Source organism: Rhopilema esculentum, chromosome 7, assembly GCF_057945365.1.
Source record: "Rhopilema esculentum isolate cy_ngs chromosome 7, ASM5794536v1, whole genome shotgun sequence".
NCBI lineage: Eukaryota > Metazoa > Cnidaria > Scyphozoa > Rhizostomeae > Rhizostomatidae > Rhopilema > Rhopilema esculentum.
Window position 1 is genome coordinate 6,287,838 of NC_142821.1, and position 25,158 is coordinate 6,312,995.

At 36.1% G+C, this 25,158-nt stretch overlaps 1 protein-coding gene across 2 annotated transcripts; it reads right to left on the minus strand.

Moving 5' to 3' along the window:
• LOC135683219 (uncharacterized) lies at positions 1 to 24,204 on the minus strand. 2 transcript variants are annotated; one of them, XR_010515762.2, is made up of 9 exons: positions 23,795 to 24,204; positions 22,958 to 23,037; positions 22,192 to 22,356; positions 19,509 to 19,767; positions 18,161 to 18,368; positions 17,716 to 17,925; positions 14,714 to 15,382; positions 12,041 to 14,459; positions 1 to 130 (listed from the first exon to the last, which is right to left on the minus strand). XR_010515762.2 is itself a non-coding variant. In XM_065198419.2 (8 exons), the coding sequence occupies exons 2-8, from the start codon at positions 23,007 to 23,009 to the stop codon at positions 13,671 to 13,673; spliced, it is 2,352 nt and encodes a 783-aa protein (XP_065054491.2). In that variant the 5' UTR covers positions 23,010 to 23,037; positions 23,795 to 24,204; the 3' UTR covers positions 11,790 to 13,670. The 2 variants fall into 2 exon arrangements, 1 of the variants encoding a protein (XP_065054491.2); XM_065198419.2 differs by lacking the exon at positions 1 to 130 and having other exon boundaries at positions 11,790 to 14,459.
• Positions 24,205 to 25,158: the final 954 nt, after the last annotated feature.

Sequence of the window (25,158 nt, forward strand, 5' to 3'; positions counted from 1 at the left end):
ATTGAAAAGTAATCAAGTTGTTGCCTGTCCTCTCTAACAGCAAGAAATTTTTGAACAATAACTGAGCTTAAGCCACAACAGGCAAGACTTGAAGCATTGCCCATCACTGACATCATCGAATTTATGATAGCTGTAGAAAAATAACGAAAGTTAATTAAAAAAAACAAGATTTTGGATACAAAATAGGTCTAATTAAAGAATTATATGTTTATATAGATCAAATCAAACGACTTAGCTAACTAAATCATTGCGTAGGTCTTATACCTGTGGTTAATAGGAAAGTTTTTTACGGAAAGTCGCAACTTCAGTATCTCTAACTATGAAATATGTTCTAAGCATCTACATATTCCCTAAATCTTATATCTAGAGAAGTATAGTTAAAATACAGCGCTCAATCTCCTATCTGTCTCTAGTTTCACTTGTATACTTTCATGCTGTTTTTTGCCCTGAAATATTGAACAGATAACCCACAATTTGCTTATAGTCTGTGTGCAAATTTCCAATTTACTAACAGTAGCAGCCTGCCTCGGCTCAGCTGATCATATAAGAGAAAACTTGCAAACGAATTCTTATCGTTTGTGTCACATATCGCTTTACACTCTGCAGAATCTTTCTGCAATTGTTTAGGAAATATTCTTAATCTTTCTAATTTTGCTGTTTATTGATACACATTTCAGCTTGACGTCGTGAAAAACTGGTTTATGTTTTAAGGATAAATTTTGCTACTTTGTTATAAAAAAGAGCGTTGTCAATGTTCATTTGATCAAACTCTGTTCGTAGAACATTCTAGGCAAATAATTTATAGGAATAAAGCTACTTTCTTTAGCATTTTCTTCGGAATTATAGTTTATTAGTTGTGGGCATTTCCAAACAAATATTTTTTTTCCAGAAGTTAAGTGTTTCCTAAACAAGGTTGTTTTTGAAAGGTCTTTAATTTTGCTCATTAATTTGTTGGAAATTGTACAGAAGAGAGCCTGACTAGAACTTTGTTTGGAAGCAGCTTAAAACCGCCTTAAATTGCATTAATTATCATGTTGTGCTGCACAAACTGATTCACATCTCACAGTTTTCTTCATCCAAGCCGCAGCTGCTATGACGCGTAGTAAGCTTTGCCAAATTGTCTTTCTCTGCTCATTCATTAAGCTTGCAGCTTGAAGATGCAAACTCTAAGTGCAAAGATTCACAAGATATTCGTCATTGATTATCTCTCTCATTTCTGAAGCGCTTTTCTACCTTCAAATCGCCACTAAATTAAAATTTCGCGAATCTAAATGAATGGAAATTCGAGCTGTTGTATCATATGGGAGTATAATTCCCGTGAAAACTTGAAGGCTGTCGTGTTATCAAAATGCCAATGAAGGGCGAGTTAGGCACCACGCAGCCTTTGGGCTAACAGGGGATAGCCCCGCCCTTTTTCATTGCAATAATAGGTTAGACAAGTTTTAGACAGTTTTCCCTAACAGGACTTTAGAAAGTTTACTCTAAGGGATCCTTGGTAGAGCAGTTCGTCTTGGCTGGGAACCCCTTTTTTGTAAATTTGTTTGTGTCTGACCTAGTTAAATTTTTACACATAGATCTATCAACTTATAAAGGTTCTCCAAATTTCAATGTTCAGTTAATTTGTTGCAGAAGTTACATATAGCCTTTATTTATATAGGGCTTGTCAGTTATTGACTTTTGGACATTATTCTGTTCAGAGAGATGCAAGAAAGATCTCAGGATCTATTCATGCCATGGAGATAAAGCAACATTTCATTGCATATATTCAAAGATCACCAGATCATGATGATTCGAAGCACGTTTAATATATGTTCCATAATCTTGAATTTACTTATTAGAAAAGAAAACGTTACGATGCAATCTCTACAGATTCTAAAGAACATTCAAAGAGTCAAATGTTTGGCATAAAAGTATCATGATTGTCCTTATGTAGATCAACAATATCACACCCAAACTTCTGTTGGCGATTGTTGCCATAATTTTGCATTCGAGATAACAGCAAATTTTTTCCAAACAAACCTCTCAAGATATAAAGTGTCAAAATAGAAGAAGTTTCTAGACGGGAACAATAGGCCGCTAATCCCGAGAAGGCTTTTTGAAGATTTAATCTGGCTATTTATAATTACTTGAAGGATATTAGCAAAAACACAGTATTGCGGATTGAATTTCAGATGATTTTTAAACTTGTCAATAGGTTTTATTTTCGGTGAATAATTTTGTCGACATCACAACATTTAACAATTAATGAACTATTGTACAGGAAAGGTAGACACCATCCACACGTATTCGTTCACGTTTTTAAAAGTAAAAATTCTATAACACTAATCCTTCTGTCTTAGGTTGTCTAAAACGCATACTCTCGATAACGATCAATACTTGAATATTTGAAAACGCTGTTTTTACGACTTTGTTTGGATGTTCGCAAACGGATACTTCTGGAAACGGTGACAGAAACGGCTAACGTAGCTTAAAGGTTCAAGACAGACTTTGTTGCTTCCTTTTGCTGGGCTAAGTTTCTTCAGTAACTCTCAGCATACGAACAAAAGTTTTCATATAGGGTAAGCGGCACTGGTAGAAAGCCTTAACAGTCATGTGCTCGCGTTTGTGATTGCCATTTTTCGATCCACAAATGGGAATGGTTGTTTTGTGGATCAGAATTTTTGCCTATTATCCTGACATCTTATACTCTGAAAAGTGCTAGCTAAAACGCTTATAGATGTTTAAATCAGTGTGCTGTTTCAATGCCATTTCTAAATTTTGTACCACCAAAAAAGATTAGTCACCTATCTTTCAATTCAACTGTTGCAGCCAGCAGGAACGAAAACATGCAGAAATTGGGCCAAACAATGTTATACCCTCTGAGCTGAAATCTGATCATTTTACTTTGTTGGCTTGTTTGCATTCATTTTAGCGTTTACGTGTGGACAGGCTAAACGTCGAGTAAACGATTAAACGGATTAGTTGTTTGTTTGCAAAGGAAGAATATCGTAAACGTATTCATTTGGACGGGGCCTTAGATGATTTTCATGCAAAAAGACATGTACATTGCCTGATGATCTCATTAATTATGAAACTCAGAGTTGCAGTTTAGAACCGTCCTGTTCTTTGCGTCAAAGCGTTTACCGCTCTGCCTATACGGTATCGAACAATTTATGACAGACCAGTATAACATAAATTTCCTGTGATGTGTACCAAGAAACGCCGTTCGTTGCATCATAAAGGCAATTAAAATGAAGCTAGGTTTCAAAAACGGTTCCCAAGATGATACAATATGAAAGTTAAACACTTATCCCAACAGCTTTAAAACGAAAACCCAAAGATGCCTGAGGGCATTGAGCATCTCTGAAATGTTATCTCCGTCCGATTTTCAGATTACTGTAAGCGCCGTGGGCAAAAAAAGGGTTTAGAAATATAAAAGAGAAATACCTATTAACACTGAACTAACTAATCAAATTCATTTTCGAATCCCTAGTTAACCATACACCGTATCACGACCACCATAGAATATGATGATACTCTTTCAACATTTGTTGCCTACAAGCAATGTATGTTTTTATAGCACACACAGTAAGATACAGAGTAGGGTATTTCAAAGTCCTCTATTACTGTTACAAAAAAGACTTTTGTAGAAGCATGAATATATGTCGATTGACATACAAATATGGCATGCCATAGATTGTCATTATGCCTGTTGCTTTTTGAATACATTAAAGATAGTTATTTTTGCTCTTTTCATATGCTTAGTTTTGGTTCAACTTTGACGTAGGTTTCATTTAAATTCAATGTTAAATACTATGACTATGTCTTTATTGATATAGATGTAACGTAGAATATTTGTATCAATGGGCTTTCCTAAGTTTTTAAGTTGTATCAATTGAGTGATTAAAGCTACTGATGTATCAAGAAAACCATCCTATAGTGAGAAGTCCATTGTTAGAAATCTCCTTCAATCTGTCAACTTTATGGTCTAAACAAAAGATGATTATCAACAATTTTGAAGCTAGACCTTTCTGAAAGTGATAGAAACATTTTATTCTTCTTTGTGCAAAACGAGAATATCAGAGATTTTTGTTGATTATTCCATTAACGTATTCACAATTTTCGTCTGCCGTTCTGCCACTCCTAGCCTTTCTTCGATCATAACCAACAATGCTAACCTATATCTGGGTTATCCGGCATTAATATGACAAAAGAACTTAATTTCAATTGATTTTTCAAGAAAACTGGAAAATTAGTGGTCAACTTACGAAGAAAACGGGTTTTGAACAAGGGCATAGTCACAAATTCGATTTGGTTATCCGAAATTTGATTTAATTTTCGTTGATTTTCTTTTGATTTTATAAGCTTTTAGTGTAAACTTCCACTGATAATGTCTTTAGGACAACCATACTCGGAGATGATAAATTGACGATTGTAATTTCCTAGTGCCCACTCAAGGCATCTCAGACAGCATAAATTTCTTGTTTTATCTACGCCAGACATCGACAAACACTTATTCAAAGTGACTAAATAATTATTTTTATTAATATCTGGGCTGCCTTAGTTTTCAATACGCAATGAACGTAAGTTTTCTGAGAAGACTGATACTTCAAATTGCAATAAATTAAAATGTATAAGCAAAACAAAAGTTTCTCTATCTTTCGTAAGATTATAACATACAGCAGGTAAATATAACTACAGGAATGACTCAACCATTTCTAAAAGCAGTTAATGGTGACTTGGAGCTAAGACCAAATCAATTGAGGATAAAAATATGAATCGCGTTCATGTGTATCTTAGTAAAGCGAGTGAGTTTTCTATCTGTTTCAAATATTCTTTCTTTGCTTTTGAAAACTTTTCTCGCATAAACTTTTTGTAACTGGAGTAATTTTTGAGTCACCTGAGCACATTTTCAAGATTAGGGAAAAGCTAGCTATAATTTATTTTGTTTTTAGGTAACACAGCAGTCCAGCCAGCTGCTTCAGCGCTAGACATCACGATCCAACAGAAGCCAAAGAGAGAAAAGCCCAATGCGTTGGCTCCTAAAAGTATGAATGTTCTTCAGTGGGGATAAAATCAGATAACATTGCTAGAAGCAGGCCATCTTGATTGAAATACAGTGTGGTGCCTGCTGGTTAACCCCCTAAAAAGTGGTTTCTCTTGTTTCTTTGTTAGGTGAATGTACAGTTAATAATTGGCAGAGAATGAATGGTTCTATGCTGAGTTTGATCATTATAGAAGAGCTTAAAAGAAGAGCTTAAAAAACTCTGGGTACAATGCCAATCGGCATAATCAAGAAGCGTCAGCTTTTGATATTGCGTGAAAAATTTTATTCAAACCGTTCGGCTTCTGATTTCATTGCTGATATACAAAGACTGTGCGCAAATAAACTAAAAATCATTCCAGAGCGTTTTGCCTTATCTCTTAGCATCCTTCCACAAAGTTTACTTGAAGCTGCAAACCATCGAGCAACTCAAAGAACTTTTTGACATCTGTGTTTATGTATGCATACTCATTAATTGATATTTTCACTAGAAGTGGAATAAACCCCCCCGCAAAATCACAACACCAGCTGCATTTTGCTTTCCTTTCTTCTTCAACGCAAGGCGTCTGTCTAGCAATTTCTAGAATTGTAATTGCTCTTTGGATACTTTAGGTGTGGGTTTGTCAATATTCTAGAAGAAGCGGTAATTAGTTTTCAAATAGCTTGTTGGAATGGTTCGATTGCTCAGGAAGCAGGCAATGAATAGGAATGATATTCTTGTTTACTTATCCTTTATAATCCTACGCATTTTTGGCATTAGCATTTGCAAATCTCTATTTCTATCCACATAGGCGTCTGTTGTGTGGCAATCAGTCCCTTCCATTTCGGGAGTTAGTGACGTTTCATTTAGAGATCCTGAACCTATTCTTTTTGACGTCGTCATTGTTGAAGGAGATATCTTAATTTTATCGTCTAGCATATCTTAATAGGTCTTATGAAAGCTAGGTCCATCTTATGCTATAAAAGCTTTTTTGGAAAGGAAGTCGTTTAGTATACTAAACCGGTTGACTTAGTGCAATTCTATGTTATGTATTTAATTCTGAAAATGCCACCAAAAACTGGAAATTGCACTCAAACTTGATAAAAATACAGCAATAGAATACTTAAGACAGCAATGAATAAATGCTGAATTCACCATTCCTAGTTACAATTCGTGACTAGCTGATCTAAGGCGGAATTCTCAGCAAATAATTACGAAGAAATGGGAATTTTAAACGATTTTCATGCAAATCTATTCTAGCTAGTTCTAGAGAAACTAATGGCAACAACAGAGTTATCTGGTAAAAGCATCAGTTTGAATCATCAGGACAGCACAGACGTATTATGCATTAAACATTGTAAGGCTAAAAGTATTATTTTTTTTGCTTACACATCTGATAAGATAATGTCTCTGGTTTTGATTCAGACGTAACAAAGCTATATGTCTTCAAAATCTACGAAAAGTATGGGAATAAAGCATTCGGTTAGAAAGGAAACAGTCTTAAAGTAATCATTGAAAATTACGTCATATATTATTTGATTCTCTAAAACCACTGCAAAGTGAAGCCTCCAGGCATCTTTTGCCAAGGTAAGAGGAAAAGTAGCTATAGTTTTGGGGCCTATAGCTTTCCATGAAGCATTAGTTCTGTCCAAAATTAGCTACAGCCTTGAAGTCTAGGCAGAAACTGTCAAGCAAGATTTTGATAGTTTTCAATCTTCAATTAATACCCCTAAACACGGGGGTTTTCCGTGGAAAAATCTGAAGGAAGATCTTACTAATCTGACAAGCTACAAAGCGTTCTTCACTCTGACACAAAGAAAAACATGATCAACGGTAACTATAGCTCCGTTAAAAAAAATTTCAGGAGCAGATTCGAAAAAGTGTCGTTCAATAGTCAAAACCTGCAGAATCTCATTCTTTTTAGCACTCCATTTGATTTATCACAATACTGCTTTTCTTACACTGTTGCAAGAGATTAACCTTTATCACAAAATCGACATGAAACTATACTTTATGTTAAAACGCGATATTGATTCTGTTGCCCAGAGTCGATAAAATTCTCGTTTCTTGAGTCCTATAAAATGTTTTGAGTCTTGAATCCAAGTTTTTTATAAATTCAAGATTTTTTTGTTCTTAAGAGTTGTTTATGAATGATTGGAATTGAACTATATTGAGCCAAAAGCATTTTATATCCAGCCTCCGGACAATGGAAAGTTCTATATAGCAGAAAGCAACTTGAGTTTTAAAGGTTTCCGCAACAATGAGCTTTTACTGTAACCCGATGTTCTATGCTGTTTGCTTGCTAATTTAGTGTTTATCAGAATAACACCAACGCATGCATAATCTCAATCGCATGCATCAGTATATAAAGAGACTTTTGTTATAAATTCGTGTCTTGATATCGTAAAGGAAATATGCTTTCAAATGTAGAAAACTAAGCATTTTCGATACTTGATAACAGATAGAGCCATACGGTATTTCGCGGATAGAATTCTGTAAGATAATGTGCGAGTTACTAAATGAGAGACGTAATTCAGACCAGGTGAGAGAAGAAAATTCATCTCTTTGAAGTTAATCTAGAAGCCCGATAATCAAAACTCAGATAAAAGAATCTTTAAGCACGTTTCGAATAGATCAAGAAACATATTAAAGCATGGATACGATCTAGCAGTACGGTGTCGAGATGGTATATATTTTCCGTAACTTCATTCGGCTAACCAAGGTTGTTATTTTGTTTACAAAATCGTTTCCGAAACAGTAAAAAGCTTCAAGTTTTAAAGTACAGAATTTCCATGCTTCTAAACAATGTTTCATCTCTGTGCAGCCATTAAGAAGACAAAAAGGCATATTTAAAACTGCTTGAAAACAAGGCCGAATGTTTGTACATTTCTGTTCTTTCCAACTTTTGGTAAAATATGTTGAAAGGTCTTCTCTAGAATTCTTGAAAAAATATACCAATTGACGGTGGCTAAAGATGTTTTACACGAGTTTTAATGTTAACTATCAAAATATCAAGAACCAGCCAATAAGGACGCATTCAATATCGATAGGCGCCAGTGTAACGATGGCGTTTGGGTTCGGAAGGAGGGACAAGATTAACAGACTTTACCTAGTTTGAATATAATAACTCTCAGCATATTACCTACGTTAAAACGAAACTAAGAGATTTGATATCGCGTGACTCGTTACACCAGTTCAAAACTTGATGGATACAAAATCAATCTAGAATGTTGGAAAAGTCACAATATATGTGGTTCTTACCATACACTGAATTATATATATGGCCAATTTACACTCATTCTAACACGGAACAAGGGAAGCACAGAAAAGAATGTAAAAGCAATGAGGCATATATCCTGAGATTCAAGTTGAAAAAATTTCCAAATATTGACTCAGAAATCTCCAGATTTTGTTTGATCAAATTTTAGAAGGAATTTATTCCCTCCAATGACTAGTAGAATCAAATAAGAAGTAACTGGAAATGTTTGAAATCTAGAATTTCCAATCACGACAAAGGCCACTCCGCAAAAGACCAAACACCACTCGGGTTTGGCCCCGGTTTTGCTGTTCTGGGCCAATATATCTGCACCATAAACTAAAACGAATATTGGTGCTTTTTTTGTGACACTGTGACACTGCTGAATAATCTTATGGTGTTTTAAATTTTCACTTGTTCTTCTACATTTCCTAGCTGATCATTTTTATTCTTCATTTATTACTTCTTTGTTTGGTGAGTTGATCTTGGCGAAATACTTCATTATATACTAGGAATTTTCAGCAATCATTTCACTGTCATTATTTAGAAAGGGTCAGTTGCTAATGACAATAAATTGCTGTTGAGTACGTGCTAATGAATTTTTTGTTTCATTTCTATATTTTTGGGGCAATAACTTTCGCTTCTGCCCTTATTTTGTCTTCAATGGAGAGAATTTTTCCATTTGATTTCCGTTTGTTCTATTTTTTCTGCCGAGCTATTTCCGTCCGAGCTATTTCCGTCCGAGCTCTTTCCGTCCGAGCCTGATCTCAGGCCATGAGTCATAGCACACGAAAGAAAAGTAAAATTACTCAGCATAAAATATGAAAGTTAGTCATAGCCATACTATATTTGTTTAAAACATGTGGTGCTATAAACATTCAAGAGAACATAATCAAGGACCGTCTTTGTGTATCCGGTAAAAAAGTTTTGAAGAAATTTCTTTGCAATGCTTCAGGTTTGGCACTAGTTTTGCATGCAATGAAACCTGGCAATATTTACTTAGAACACAGCTTGAATCATGTCGCAGATGCGAGTAAAATTTTCACTTAGAAAACCGTAGAGGTCTTTCTCATTCTATGTAAATATTTTGCAAGCGGCAAAAGCAACTAAACCTCTTTATCAACTCTGTTGGCTTTTTCTACTCAGTCGAATGATTCTCTGCAAGAATATTTTTAGAGTTCTGTTTGCTAATCAACATCTTACTTCATGATCACTCTAAATACTCCATTGTTTCCGAATTTCGCAAGGAGTTTATATAAATTTTTGATAGAAATTTTATTTATGGGAAAACGTAGATTTTGATTCTTACTCAAATTTCTAACATTTCTTTGCTGTATTCTAATAGCTTGCTTCACAAACCGTTGTTAATGAGAACAGATTAATCTGTGTCCCTTACTATATTTAGGTGCTTTGGATCTTTTCTAACATTTTGCTTGCGTCCACACGATACCAAAATGGATAGGGTCTATCTGTCCCTTTAGAATTGTATGCCAAGCCATATCGATTTTCAATGTCATATGTCAGTTCAGCCGTCTGTATCAAGAATGAAGTTCTGGAGCTTTTGAAAACTGATATTGATAAAAAAGTTTATTCATCGACTTGAAATCAAAGAACTCTACCAATCATTGAGTGCTTCATGTAGAATAAAACTACAGGAATCAGCATTTCGAGCCAAATGCTGTGTCTGAAAAAGAGCTTATCGCAAGGATAAGAAACACAGCAACGATCATTGAAAGCAAATTTCAAGTCCCACACTTAACCCTCGACTATTCTCAAGCAAGTAAATTATAAGCTAGAAAAAGATTTATAAGCAGCATGAGGATGTTTAATACAGACCCCATATTTGATAACTATAGACCAAACTAAAAAGTCTCCAGACAAACTTATCGTGTGCTTTATTTAGGAACTACCGTCTTAGAAATCGAAACTTTGTTGAACAGACTTCAGAAAATGCAGACTCCAAGATAAAGGCTTCAATGAAAATTTGCCTGGAATGTAACATACAATGCCAAAAAATATTTTTCTGCAGTAGAAATTTCATGACAATCTTTTGTTTGGCTCAATGAAAGAGCTAAAGGTTGCTGTCCTCTGCCGCATTTACAAGTAATTGCATGCTCTCTTTGTGTTTTAATGACTATCTCTGCGACAATAACTTTACAACTTAACACTCCAAGACCTCAAAACTTTGTCATATGATCCGACAAATATTTGCTTCGCACGTTATAAAACCAAATCGATTTGCGATAAAGCCGTAATAATACATATTCTGTGTGAATTAATTTCATCTGTCGTGTCAATAATAGCTTCTTTAAACCGATAGATTGGCGATCATTATGTCTTTAACGTGGTAGTAGTTATTTAGACTTTATTCTTTTTTCTGGCTTTATTGCATTGCTGGCTATAACATCCCATTCAAAAAATTCAGTGTACAAACAGTGGTCAAATGATGCCAGGTATTTTTATGAGCCTAGATAACCTAGAGGAAGGCTAGGATAGGCAAAGCCCCTCCGTTGGAGCTTGCTAGCCCCTCCGATGGAGCTTGCTAGCCCCTAGTCGGAACGTCAAAAGTCAAATTCGTTTCTAAAAGCAACGCATAAAGAAGATATCTTAGCCTTCTGTCTGAAAGTCAAGCCCTGTGTGCTGTGTTAGAGATGTTTTTTCACAACAACTGCTCAACATCAGAAGCTGTGTGCTTTTACAGAATTTTTCCGTTATTTCAAAAAGCATTTTCATGTAGGTGAAAATTTAGGTCTGGTTCGAGCGTCTCCTATCTGAACCAATCAAAACATCTATCAACGTTCTCCTTCTTTCCGTTTTATTAGTTGATATAAAAACACTAAAATGAGACTCCATAAGAAAAAATTAATCGGACTAGATGATTGACGACAAATTTAAGAAGTCAACAAATGTTGAGACAACCAGTACAGATTCAAACGGCACAAACGTTAGCAAATACATATCATATAAAAATATACATGAAGCCATATTATATCAAGGATTAATTTAAGGGTTATGGTTATGGCTTTTGTTCAATTGAAAGGCATTTCGTAAGGCGCTTTGTGTTTTTACCTTGCCCCATTGTGACAACATCCTGTAAAATAATTTTAAACACCCTAACGACATCCAGTCCTTTTTGTGGCAAAAGCACAGACAAAAGCCTAGCCTTCGTATCAACATTTTTTTGTTTTTATTGAACTTATCATGCCTCTTTTGCATCTGTTGCAGGGGCTCCGACGTAAGTTGAAAGTGGGGGGGGGGGGTGTTCAAGGAAAAACTATCTACCCATAACCAAAAACTATGTATAAGCTATATTGTTTTGTAATAGCCCCTGACCCTAGCTTCCGGCCTCCAGCCCCCGATTCCAAGCTTCCAGCCCCCGATTCCTGGCCCTCCGTAATCAGTTATCGTAAACAGACAAGTGTCTCGCTATTGAATACGGATTTTGCCGTCTCTTTGGAATCATTTAGACTCACAACTAATCTCTGCATCAGAAATCGACATTTAAGAAAGCCTGTAGCTTTATCATATTCTAAATGTCTCGATGAGAAGAAATTATTCTTTGAAGTATCAAAATGTTTCGAGGTCTTTCAGAAAAGATAATTCATTGATGTACAAAAACTTAACGGTAAAAGAGCGACGATTTAACATTGCATTGTTCTGGATATATTTATTTAATACTTACGGAAAAAGGAATTAGCTATATTTAACGACACTCCTGTATTTCTTATTTATTCTTGAAACACATAACCAGAATTAGCAGCATATAAATGCATTAGAGTACCTTGTTGAAGCTTTGAGTCACCTTTTTGCTGAAACATGAGAGCCTTGGCCTTGCTTTGAAGGCCTTGCAACTTCAACAAGCCATGTTAGTTCAACGGCTCTGGAGAAAACAGTCGAATCTTTGCGAGTTTTCATACCACAGAGACATGTGGAAACATTATGCTAAGTCATTAGGGACCGAAGTTGGGTTGTCAAATGGACACAGAAGTTAACACTGTTAAAGCCAAACATCTTAGAATATTTGCACGGGGCATATTTTTGTAGATGATTTGTAGGTTGCATGAAGAATAAGGAAATGGTGAGGACCCAGTTACGTAACTTCGAAAAGGTACAGTCTGCACTGCAAGATGGAATAAACTGCAGAAGAGATTAAACAAATCTTGATCAATATCCAATCATGGGCAAATGAACTTTTGCATAATAAAGTTCTCCTCTCTCATTTCAAATGATACTTACGCATTGAAAGACATTTTCGGTTAATTTAGGAAAATCATGTTCGCTCCGAACTTGCTTCGTTATATTAATCACGTCAAACAACAACAAATTAAAGTGATTGTAGACCGTGAGAAATGGCTTGATTTTGAAAAAAATCTCATTCCCTTGATTAACATTAATTTTTTCTATGCCATTAGACATGAACATGAATTAAAGCAAACAAGAAGACAAAAAGTGACTTTTCTCACACTGTTGCAATAAAAAATGGACTGAAATTGCCACTAGCAAAATATCGAAAAGAGAGAAAGAGAGAGAGGAGGGGAGGAGGGTGTTCAACGGCAGAAGAAATCAAGGGTTTTAATAAATCAAGTTTCAGAAGTTGCTGGAAATATGCCTGTAGCTCCAATCGTAGAAATGCAATTTGCTTCAATACCTTCCTTTGGCTGCAATGAATCTTCCCTGAAATTCATTGCTTCCCTTTGTACTACGGATGTATACCATGCCCTGATTGCATCCTGGGAAGCATCCGAGCAGATGCAAAACTTTGGCTTCTAAGAACGTTTTCTCAGCAGTAAACAGGCTACATACAGTATACTGGAGCATAACATTGTTTAGGACGTTCATTAATTTGGAATTTTGCTTCCATGTCTCTGTTCCTCCCTTTTGTAGTTCCTACGTCAGTCAACTCCAACTTGCCGCAGTTCTTGCAGCAGCTGATTCTGATGATATATTCATTAAACGTTTGAGATTCGAGATAACATGCAAACTACATTTTTCCAGCCAAGTGCAACTTCTCATATCAAAAATATAAGAAATGATAGCTCTAAAAATGTCAATTCCAAAATACTTCATTCGATTCCCAGACTTTACAATTGAAAAAGGTGTTGGCTGGTCATGTTCAGTTTTCTTCATAATGTATGCAAACACGTAAACATGTATACACTGTGACCAAATGCATGCTCTTTCCTGAAAACTTGTTTCTGCAGCGATTCTAGATAAAGAACATCCATGAAGGCAAAATTTTGCTTAAAAGCGAAGCAAGAATCCAGTCTCAACTTTTTCTATCTCACTAAAAAGCGATACAATAAACAGTTCAGGCAAAAATGACCTGTTGATTTTGCCATTCAATCCGGCAAAACTTCTTGCATACAATTTTGCTTCTACGGTATCCAAAAATTATGAAATATTGAATTATCCTATTTCTGTAGTTTCTCTCCTGATCCTGATCCGGACCCTGATATAGTCTTTTCAGACCCTGAACCTGACGTAACTTCATCGGATCCGGAACCTGAAGTTTCGTTTTCTGGATAATGTTCCATCTCCATACTTCGGATTACATTCTCAACTGTCTGCGTCCCTTCATGACGGCCCGACTTTCTTAACCCGACGATTCTATTCTGCTTTTTATGTTTGACGAAAAAGCCCATTGGCATTGGCGGATATCTAGTTGAAATTTGCGCTAATCGAGACTGTTGCTGATAGGGTGCTGCTTGCTGAGCTTGTGGTGCAAGAGCCTGTATTTGTGGTGCAAAAGCTTGCGTTTGTGGTGCAAGTGCTTGCGTTTGAGGTGCAGGAGCCTGCGTTTGAGGTGCAGGAGCCTGCGTTTGAGGTGCAGGAGCCTGCATTTGAGGTGCAGGAGCCTGCGTTTGAGGTGCAGCGACGGGCGATGGATAGCTTGAAACTTGGTTTGGCCAAGTATTCATCTGCGGAAGATCACTCTGCTTCTGAAACTGTTGCTGCTGCAGTGGCTGAGGGACACTATTCTGCTGCACTGCACTGCTTGTCTGGGTGCCATACCCTGTTGCATGTTGCTGTTGTGGTAAATAGGCAGATTGTTGAGTCTGCGGTGATGTCGATACTGGACTAGCCACATTTCCTTGAATGAGTTGCTGGTGGTGAGTTTTGTGCCATTGCAGCTTCTGTTTACGGAGCCACTCTTTCCGTCGTATTTCTTTTTCAACCTTGTCAGCCAGTAACTTGGCCGCCTAAAACCCAAAGAATGTGGACAATAATGCAACAAATTCCTTCATATATACTAGTTTGATACGAAACTGCTCTTTTCTTCATGACTTGAAACATGCTACGAAAGACAGAGAAGTGAAATTTTTTTTATTTACGTGTATGCAAAAATCCCCTCCTTCTTCTCCTGACTAGTAATGCAACTTGCTTTTCAAGAAAACATAATAAGAACAAAAGTTTAGAATTGGAAATAGTAACGAAGGGTATACGATTCTCGTACGTGTGCTAGTGGGATTTCTTCTTCCTGGTATGCTTTGCCATCTTCGGCAACTTGGGGATTGCCTTGAGGAAAACGGTTTTCCATATCAGGCGGCTTGGGTGAGTATGGATCATCAACAACTTCTTCCTCGTTTTCTTTATTCTCCTCATCATCAGTCTGTTCCTCTTCCGGTTCGTTCTCCTCTTCCGGCTGCTTTGCAGCTTCTTGCTCAGGGGTATCTTCCGGTTCTTCCTGATCTTCTTCTTCTTCCTGTGGTTGCTCCTGATTGCCTTCTTCCATCTCATCTTCATTACCATATGGATTTTCGTCTGGCGATTCTTCCTGTCCTTCTGTGGGCGTTGGCGGTGGCGTCGGCGGTGGCGTTGGAGGTGGTGTTGGCGGTGGTGCAGGTTCTGATGTCGGAGGCGTTTCAGGTGCTGGTGGCTCGAGAGTTGTCTCAGGAATTGGTGTTGTCGCAAGTGTTATTGGAGTGGTTGCTTCAGTGGCTGGGGGCTCGATTGGCCTCTCTTCTTCCTCATCTTCATCATAGTTTTCTGTGTCTTCCTCTGAAACGTTTTCAATCGTAGCATATAGTCTTTCTGCAAACGTCTTTCCGTATTGTACATTAGTTTGGTCCCAAGAAGAATCCCAAACCATGAAACCACCAAATACATTTTCCTCTCGAAACCTCTGTTTAAACAAATTGGTTTAACCTTATTGCTATTCAAAGGATGGCAATGACCGATTTGTTTACTTCAACATCTTAAAAATGCCAACTATTTATCAGATTTACTCAGATAATAAACTTTTGAATTTTCTTTTTATGCTCATGGCTCTGAAGACAGATTCAGCTATAAAGCCTCAGCTTCAATCTGGAAACAGCATTACCAAATTAATTTCTTAAAAAGTATATGCCATAACTAAATGCTAGAACTTTCATACAAACTTTCAAGATTATGAAAGTTTATTTGATGTAAGAAAGCTACCGCTATTGAAGTATACGAAAACATTATAGAAAAATCACATTGCTTTTAAGAAGTCATGAGAATTGGCCCAGTCACATCCTAATCACGGATAAACTTTCATAAATTATCCATGGTTAGGATCAAGTCGATTAAAAAACAAGGGTTTTCGAATGTGCTAAGCAGGGCCGTCGCTAGAAAATTTTCATAGGGGGGAGGGGGGGTTTCGAAACCAGTGGTTTGCCGACAAAATGGGTGTGGAAATAGATACAGGCGTGGTTCTTAAACGATTATAATTATCATTTTAGCGTTTTTTAGCGTTTATGGCCTAAAATCGCGGATGATTGATACGCGAAACTTCCTGAAATACTAAATTAGCGAAAATTTATTTTTGTGAAATATCCAGAAAATTCTGCTGTTGATCCTCTTGAAAACTTTGACGAAGAATTATTTTGTTGGACAAATTTTGACATCTTTTTCGTTGTTTTGCTGGTATCACGTGGAATAAAAATAGAAGAAAACTTCAATTGAATAGAAATGTTTTTCACGCAAAGTTGATGATTTTAACTAAAACGAGAAAGTTTGTTTTTGCAAAAGTCCTATTTCGCGTCTTTTGCAAAGTTGATTCCAAAAATTTCTCAATTTAAAAAGCTTTCTTCCTTCGCAAGTTTCTTCCCTTAAAGTGATATGACCCTGGGGAACGTTCGATCATGCATGGAAGGTCATTATTAGCTAGAAATTAAACAATTGCGACTCCCGACAACTACCTAAAAACAACAGCTCGAAATTATTTCTCTAGGAAGTAGGACAGATTTGTCTTTGTAAACAATCTTTTGGTGGTACAAAACTTGTAAATGGCTTTGAAAAAAGCAAACATTTAGTAAACTAAAGCTTTTCGTCTGACACTCTTCAGAGTTTAAAACGTCAGAACATAGATCGAAAACTCTACGCTAAGAAATTTCTTAGCGTAGAGTTTTCAATCTATGTTCTGACGTTTTAAACTCTGAAGAGTGTCAGACGAAAAGCTTTAGTTTACTAAATGTTTGCTTTTTTCAAAGCCATTTGTCTTTGTGTGAAATTTGATATAGAATTTCTATATAGTGGTTGTTGGTCATAGCGGGGCCCTTTGGCCTGCGCACAGATTTCATGAAAATTATCTTATCCACTCTAACTTTTGCAGAAAGGGCCCGTAATTTTCTTTACTTTACTTGTCTGAGGGCCCGGTTGGGATCGCCACTTTGCCCCTCGGGCCAGACCGCGCCTGGCCTTTAGCATGAGTGAGTTTGAACGATCATCAATCATTCTTCTTAGGTTTTCAATAGTGAATGGTGCTGTCATCAACAACCGATAATATCTATTTGAAAATGGTAAACTTCTCTGTCTTTCTTCTGTAAATTGGCCAGTTTCCAAGAGATTGCCGATAAAACTTCCATTTTCGAAGATTTGCCAACAAGGTTAGGATCTGGGAGGTGTCACACACCCACACCCCCCACCCCCGTAGCAACGGCCCTGGTGCTAAGTGATCACCAGATGTACAAAAAATATAAAAATTCCTTCTCTTGCCAAGAGAAACCTATCAACATGACTAATCCTGAATGAAACTTTTTGACATGACATATTGTTTGCGAAAATTTATCCCTGTCTAAATGTTAAAGACATCAAGGTAGACACTCTCCCCACGTTTGCTAAAGTACAGGGGTCAATAACTTGCTACCATCGATACAACAAATCTTCTGTGAGAATTTTCAAACTTTTTTTAATATGAATACCTACTCCCTGTCGTGGATTAAGAGTGAAAGAGAAACTATCCTCACCTCACTATTTGATTGCATACAGCTTTTGCATAGCATTTTTTCTAAACCAAAAATTATTTCGATTTACTTATCATTGCGAAATCGATGTTGGTAGTCTATCCAGTCTAGCCAACCCAACGTTAAATTATGCAGTACTCGGGGAAGATAAGAATTTCTATTTCGACATGTGTGATTTCAGCATACCATGGCGTGAAAGGCTTATTTTGGATCAGCAATAGACTTCTTCGTACATAATGAAAATACAGACCTGGTAAAGTTCACGTAGATCTTTTGTAGTTTGATAGCATCCTTGTACTGGCGAGGCTCTCTCTAGTGCAGGGACACCAAAAAACACAAGAGGAGATGTTCCATCTCTTCGGAACATTCTTCGGGCAAAGCTTAGCCATGAGTCGATCGACTCTTCAAATTGGGAGTTCGAGGCTACACCACAATTTGATCCATAGAAACGAACATAGATCTAAGATAAAAAGCTTTCATGAAAGGCTATAATGGAACATATATGATAAATTTTGATATCTTTTGAAGTTAACAAGAACAAAAAACAAGACAAGTTAAATTTTTGAAAAATTAGTTGACAGTAGTGCACCCAGTAATTCAGTGCTTGACATAATACAAGGTACTCAATCCTCGTTTTAGTAAAAATTCAATCCAAGCTCGTAGCTTTCTGGGCAATGTAAAAGATTATAACGTACTTGGTTGATGTACTTGACAGCAATATCAAGTGCTTTGTTGGGTGCAGGGCCAAGAACAGCATCCGGGAAATTGCAAGAAGGTGAAACGGTGATTATGTATCGCCTCGTTCTGTCACGTTTACCCAGGAAGTAAAGATGGCGCACAAAGGCGGCATAGCCTATATATGAACCACCGGGAATGTAAAGGTTCACTCCGTCACAGATAGCACTAGCAAAAAGATAAAAAGACTTCTATTAACAATTGGTCGGATACAACAATTATTAGTCGTGAGAGGAAAGACCTAATAGTGATATCATGAGGGTGTAGACTGGGATAATCAATTAAAGAAATGTAACGATTCTCAGATTATAAATGAATTTGAAAATAAGAAAAGCTGAATGAAAGTTTATGCAGATGTAGGGTCTGTAAAACCTATGTGGCCAATGTTGTTTCTCTTGATTAGTCCTCAAAACACTTTTTATATAGACATTCTTAAACAAAATTTTAAACAATATTTACTTTGATTTTCTTTATCACAAAGGTATCATAATAAAAATTGATTTAAATAAGTCTTTATCTATCGATGTATTTTATCTATTGTAGATAAATGTATAATAATGAGAACATCAAAGCATTAGCATTTTCCGTATGCCTATAACAAGTATTAGCTTTTCTAAAGTTTCTTTTCAGATTATATTCGCAAGAAAGCAGGATAACTTTTCAATATTTGTTATCATATTTCTATTTCATAGCTATATGTTTGAAACATAAACACAATAAAAAAGTTCAGCCGTGTCTAGAAAGGGCTTTTGAAAATCTCATTTTACAAACTTGTGCCTTCTTTGTTGACAAGAAAAAGTTATCAATACCTTTAACCAACCGGTCACTACTGCTGAATGACTCTGGGGGAAAAACCTTTTGAATAAAAAGTTGAAACATAGTTGCTGGAACTTCAACACTAATACCATCCGTTGGACTATCAACTATCAACTGGATAAGGACTATCTACAGCAGCTGAGATAAGGGGGAGTGGGTACGAGTGGAAAGATGATTGCCAGTTAATCACTGAAAACGGCAGAAAAACGAAAGGCAGAGAGGGTCCTGAAACCATACATGCTCCTTAGAGAGTATGCTAATCCTGTTCTTGTAGGATTTAACTTCCCGACTAATGCTACCTGGTAACTGCAACTTTACGAAGGGTGGAGGGAAGAGAGGTTTGGGTGCCTGTAGCAAACTCTCAGCACAGCATCAATGCTCTCTAACCTCTTGAACATTTATTTTCTATAAAGAAGCAAGCCATGTGGATTTTCATTGTTAACAATAAAAACATTGATAACAGAAGCAAACAGCGAAGACTCAGAAACAAACCTGGAGAAAGGTCTCAAATCTGGCATCTCTTGGCCACCTAAGAACAAGTTCCAGATATTTTCAGCAAATTTCTCCGCCTGAGCAACACTGTCAAAATTCCCCTCTTTTCTTGGACCACCAATTGCAATGAGAACCTTTTTTCCGTTTCGCTGGCATTCTCGAATCCCTCTTTCAATTACAGGACAGCTGTAGATTGTCTTGTGATTTTCGTCAATAGGTGTATTACAGTGGCCAGCAAAGTCCATACCAGGCATTTCATCTAAAAGAAACTGCTTGTGTAATATTGAACGTTTTTGATACATCAGAATGTATACAAAACTCTGAAATATTGGATTCAAACAAACCCTTAACACAAATTGCAAAGATCATTGGTGCTTTTGTAAAACGCCATTTCTTGAGCCCGGAAACACAGGAACAGTTGTTATCGAAAGCCCTAAATTTGAATTTGTAAGAGCAAATGAAAGATTAAAAAGGCGGATGGGAAGGTAAAATTTATTTTGGATATAAATGATGTCGAAAGGATAGATGAGAAAAGAGGAAAAGGTAGCGAATAATGATGCGAAAAGGTTGAAGGAAGGATGAGAAAAGGTGGAAGGAAGAATGAGAAATGATGGTAGAGAAAAAGAAGAGGGAAAGACGAGAAAAGCCCGAATGAAGGACGAGAAAGGCAGAAAGAAGGATAAAGAAAGGTGAACATAAGGATCAAAGAAGCGAAAGGAGGTATACGTGAAACTGAAGGAAGGATGAGAAAATACTGGTACTCTTAGTCTATCATTTATGAGAGTAAAAGTTAAATACATTTAATGCTACCAAAAGTCTAAGTAAACAATCCTATTTTAAAGTACAAGCAGATACCTTAATGTACAATTCTAGAGATTTCAAATTCATTAGAATACATGCTGAAGAAAAAAAGTTTTGTCGTCATTATTTTTGGTTTAGAAAGGGAAAGCAAACATCTGACTGCTTGAGAATGAATAATGACAAATTAGATAAATATGGATGGAATTAGGGAACAAAAATAATACTTTTCATGGTTAGTTAAGACGAAATGAATATCATTCAGCTGCACAAGGTTAAGATATTCTGTGGAATTCGCTAGAAAAAGCGTGTACGTGTACGTGTACGTGTTTGAAACAGATCCTTTCCCTTTTAAAAGTATCTTCAGGGCTTCAGAATTAATTTATCCATTCAGCGTTCTTTCATCTGAGATTCGTCAGAAATATTGGGTTTAAAGAAAAGTTCCGTGTAATAGTGAAGATCTGTGCTATGATATGTTGGTTCAGTCAATGTAAGACGACTCAGGATAAAATCGATAGTAAACTCTTTTCCTTGAAGTCAAAATTTTAGAAAATTGTCAACTGGCACTTGTTGTTACTTGATTATCAGTAAGGAAATGCGTTTGAATGAGCCTTGTATCACACGTTGGCTCCACGTGATCTATGGCTCCACGTGATTGAGAGTTACAGTTTTTTTAAATAATTTGAACTCTAAGGTGCTGTATTAACATACAGAGAGAGCATAGGCCAGAATGTGGTACATTGAAACAAGCCTTGTTATGACAAAGATTTCCCCAAATTTTGGGGATGGTTACATTATATACACGATAGACTCGCAACAAACACGTGATCTCACTACAGGCCGTGAGATTCTCAAAATGACATTCTCTTGCCTCTCGAAACCAACGTGGATTATACTATCCTTGATTCTTTATTGCAACCTTAATTGTATTCAGTTGAATCATGGAGATTTCTCACCTGTTAATTCTGCTACGTTTCATGGTTGAGATTTAGTGAATCGTCAAAAAATTGACAATGATAAATCTGTCTTTTGACTGCCACTTTTCCCACGGCATTGCATTTGTGATGTACCAACCAATTAAGATAACGTCACTTTTTTCAGAATGCTGTTTATTACACAGCCACTAATCACATAGCTCTGTTGTAGATACTGAGATTCTCATATTTTCTTAATTATAGTTTAAGTCGTTATTGTAATAAAACATAATTTGACTGACATCAAATCCATTTTTTTGAAAAAAATTATCTTTAGACTTCTCATGCTGAGAAACTTCCAAATGTACTTTGACGCTTTGCGTTGGAACACGAATATTTGCCATGCTGTTGTTTTCGCATGTCAAAAATGCAAAACTTTGAAGCAGGTAAACAAAGGATTAAAAAGTCAGCAAATTTATACTAATAATAATTACCCTTTGTGGTTTATCGAACAAAAATGATTCAAATAGATATGCACAAACAAAGAAAAAAGTTTCCTGAGGACCAAATTGATTAAATCGGAAGGAAGATTTTAATCGATGAAATGCTTAGTTGAAATATTCAAGCTGAGTCTAACGCAGTGAATTTTAAACTAAGCACTAAAAAAGATGATTTTATCAAAGTTAAAAAGGTAAGGTTGGCAAAACACATGGCTTCTGAAACAAATAATCATTTTTTATTATACAAACAATAGAAGCATAGCTTGAGAAACACAAATTTTCCTAGCGAAAATGTCATCACGAAAAGAAAATTAAAGATCACAATATATTCCTATTTTCTGTTTCTAGAAAAGGCAAAATATCAGGTTTTTCACAACCATTAGCAAACTACTTAGTTAGTATTGCTTGTGGGTTTATAAACAACAGAAAAAAGAAGCAAATATTTGGTGTTTTAAACCAAGATTAACCTACTTGAATTCATGGGATCGAAGAACTTGTTTACGAAACCAATGTTTACAATATCATACGGGGAATCTTCACGGCATATGTCGACGAGATCTCGTTCTTCGCGGCTATCCGCTCCATAGGCTGAATTCTGGCCCCAATATGTGATAATCTGAACATCTTTTGAGCATACTATAAACACAAAACACAAATATCTATGGTATATCTGCATTTTCTACGTTAGATCTGAGTGCAAACTTGACTGTCTATTTAGAAGGAATAGGAAGAAGAGCAAATCTTAAATCTTTAGATGTAAAAAATATTCAAATGAAAATTTGAGAACTTTGATGTATTCACATCAATCCTAGGTAGGATTCGCAGTAAATGTTGTACTGTTTGAAAATTAGAGCAGGATAAACATTAATATTCCATATCCATGCTTTGTCCTAGCATTTTTCATTCCCACCCTTTCTATCTCTTCCTCTGAGGGCGCGAGTTTTGGTGGCGATCACGGTTCTCCACAAAACTCTATTGGTCTTACATGCCTCAAGAAACTCAAGTGACTCTGCCGGATTGTGCTCATTAAAGCTCTGTCAAAATTTCTTCATTTGACACATGCTCTGTCCACCAAATCCTAAGTAATCTTTTATGAAATACACATCTCTGCAGCCTGCCAATATTGATTTTAGAAACTGATTTTTTATCAGACATACAAGCTGTTCCCTGTTTGAATTCTACCTGAAAGTGTCAGACCTTTCTCTCATTGGGGATTTAATTTGAAATACATACAAACCTGGAACAATAAGTGCCAGCAACGGCATGACTAATACCCTCCAAAGATGCATAACTCTTTAAATGCTGCTGAAGTTTTTTCTGTTAAGATAAAAAAGCTATGTATGTAACCAAAAATATTCTGTTTCATCATTATTTTAACAGTGATACAGAAGCAAGTATTTATGGTCATTATTGCAGACACAATGATGAAGCTAGATATATCAGACATTGCTATATACAATTGTGGCTTTTCCTTGTGACATCTTTTTTGTGAACAGGCCATGTGACAGCCATTGCGAGACATATTGTATATTTTAATCCGTTCATTATTGTTCTCTTAATACTTTTTTGTTGTAAGAAACGGCAAGACGGTAGAATCTTGTTGCTGAAGTGCATTCACAACATACGATAAAGAACCTGACAATTATCCGTTATCTTTTATGTTTTGATATAAGATCTTCAGAACATTACATTATACCATATTAATTTACTTTTTATAAGCAAATTATTACTTCTAACAGCTATTTCAGGACATCAGCTGCCTAAAGATTCTCTATTCCGTGCCAAGTTTGTAACAAACAATAAGTTTAGATATTTGATTATATCAATCGTGTTGAAAAAACGGGTTTTGGAGGTTTTGTTTTCAAGCTTCCCTTTCACAAACATGATATCTAAAGCAGGTGAATCATTATCTCTTAAAAACAAAAGCTTGAAAGTTTCTCTTTCAGTCGTTGAACTATGCTAGGTTAAAGAAAATAAAGAAGAGGTTTAATGAGCAGAACATATGATTACTTTCAACATAGCTTTCATGTTTCTTGATAAAGTAAGATGACATATGAAGCCAAAGTCTACTTACGACCCTTTCTATGAAGATCTTCTTTTCGCAATTGCATTAAGTTAGACTATTAGCAGTGCCTTGCTGTTGACCACAAGCGGTCTACATAAGGCAATTTGTGTTAATTTGCACTTATTTTAAACATCCAATTTAGGCCACTTCGAAAACAACATTGTTTTTATCTCTACCTCCAAACCTGCTGGCCACTGAACCGTGTAAACATAGGAGGGAGTGCAATAATTATGAGTACCGGTGCATACAGATTTCTTTTAACAGAAATGCAGAACGTCAAATAATTCAGTTACGCATGAAATCAAAACTTTACTAGAAAAGCAACGAGAAAAAGCGAGAACAATAGTGCTATCTCTGTAAAGACATTGATCTCTAACTCTAAAGGCTGGCTCCGAATTTAAATTGCTCGTATCACTAGCAATTCTTACGTCATAAATCAATTCAGACGCGGGCTTTTTTCTACCTTAAATGACTTACGATTAAAAATAAATATATTTCTAGAAAAGAGATATATTTCTATCATTTGCAAAGCGTTAATAATGCATTTTGATCTCAACAATGGAAAAGAAGACGCACCCAAAGGTACTTTTGATAGCGAATCTTGACTGCAAATGGCACCTTTTGGTTTTCTGTTTGTCTTAGATAGAGGGAAATTAACTTTTTGGAGAAAAATCTGTTCTGCATCGAAAAGCCACCTGTAAGGCCTAGCTCTATGTAAAATTTTCACCATGGGAAACTTGAAGGTATCTTTGGTGAAGGAGTGGGGTAGAGAGATCAAGTTCAAACCTTCAAAAGAGCCTGTAGGTGGAATCAAAATACGCGTGCAGTCAATTCTATAATGGTTTTATGCACTAATTTCTAGAACAAGGAACAGTGTCTGCTCAAGTTAGAAATTCCATACATCTTAAATATACCCAGCAATTCAAAATCGTTTGTCAGGTCACTCAGGCAACCAAATGTAAACATTATTGGTATAAAACACGGAGCTCTCGTGTGACATATGCAGCATGTAACTTTTTTTAATGCTAGGTTTGGAAGCAGTACCAACAACGAAAAGTAAGTTTTTGGTGAACATTTTATTGCTTGGAAAGTCAATGATTTGATCTGTTATACATGGTTTTTGCTTGTTTGTTTGACGCCAATAAACCGAACACCAACAAACAAAACAAATGGAGCCACACAAAAGAAACCTCCAAGATTTTTATATGGCTCAAAGACATCAATGATCCTGCCATTAAAAACCCAATTGCTAAGTAAAAACCATTAATTGTTAGCAAACAGAAACGGTATTGACTTTTCATAAAATCATTTTCAACCTTCCCTGCTAACATGGATATCTATTATATCGGAAATATGGCACAGATATTGTGGAA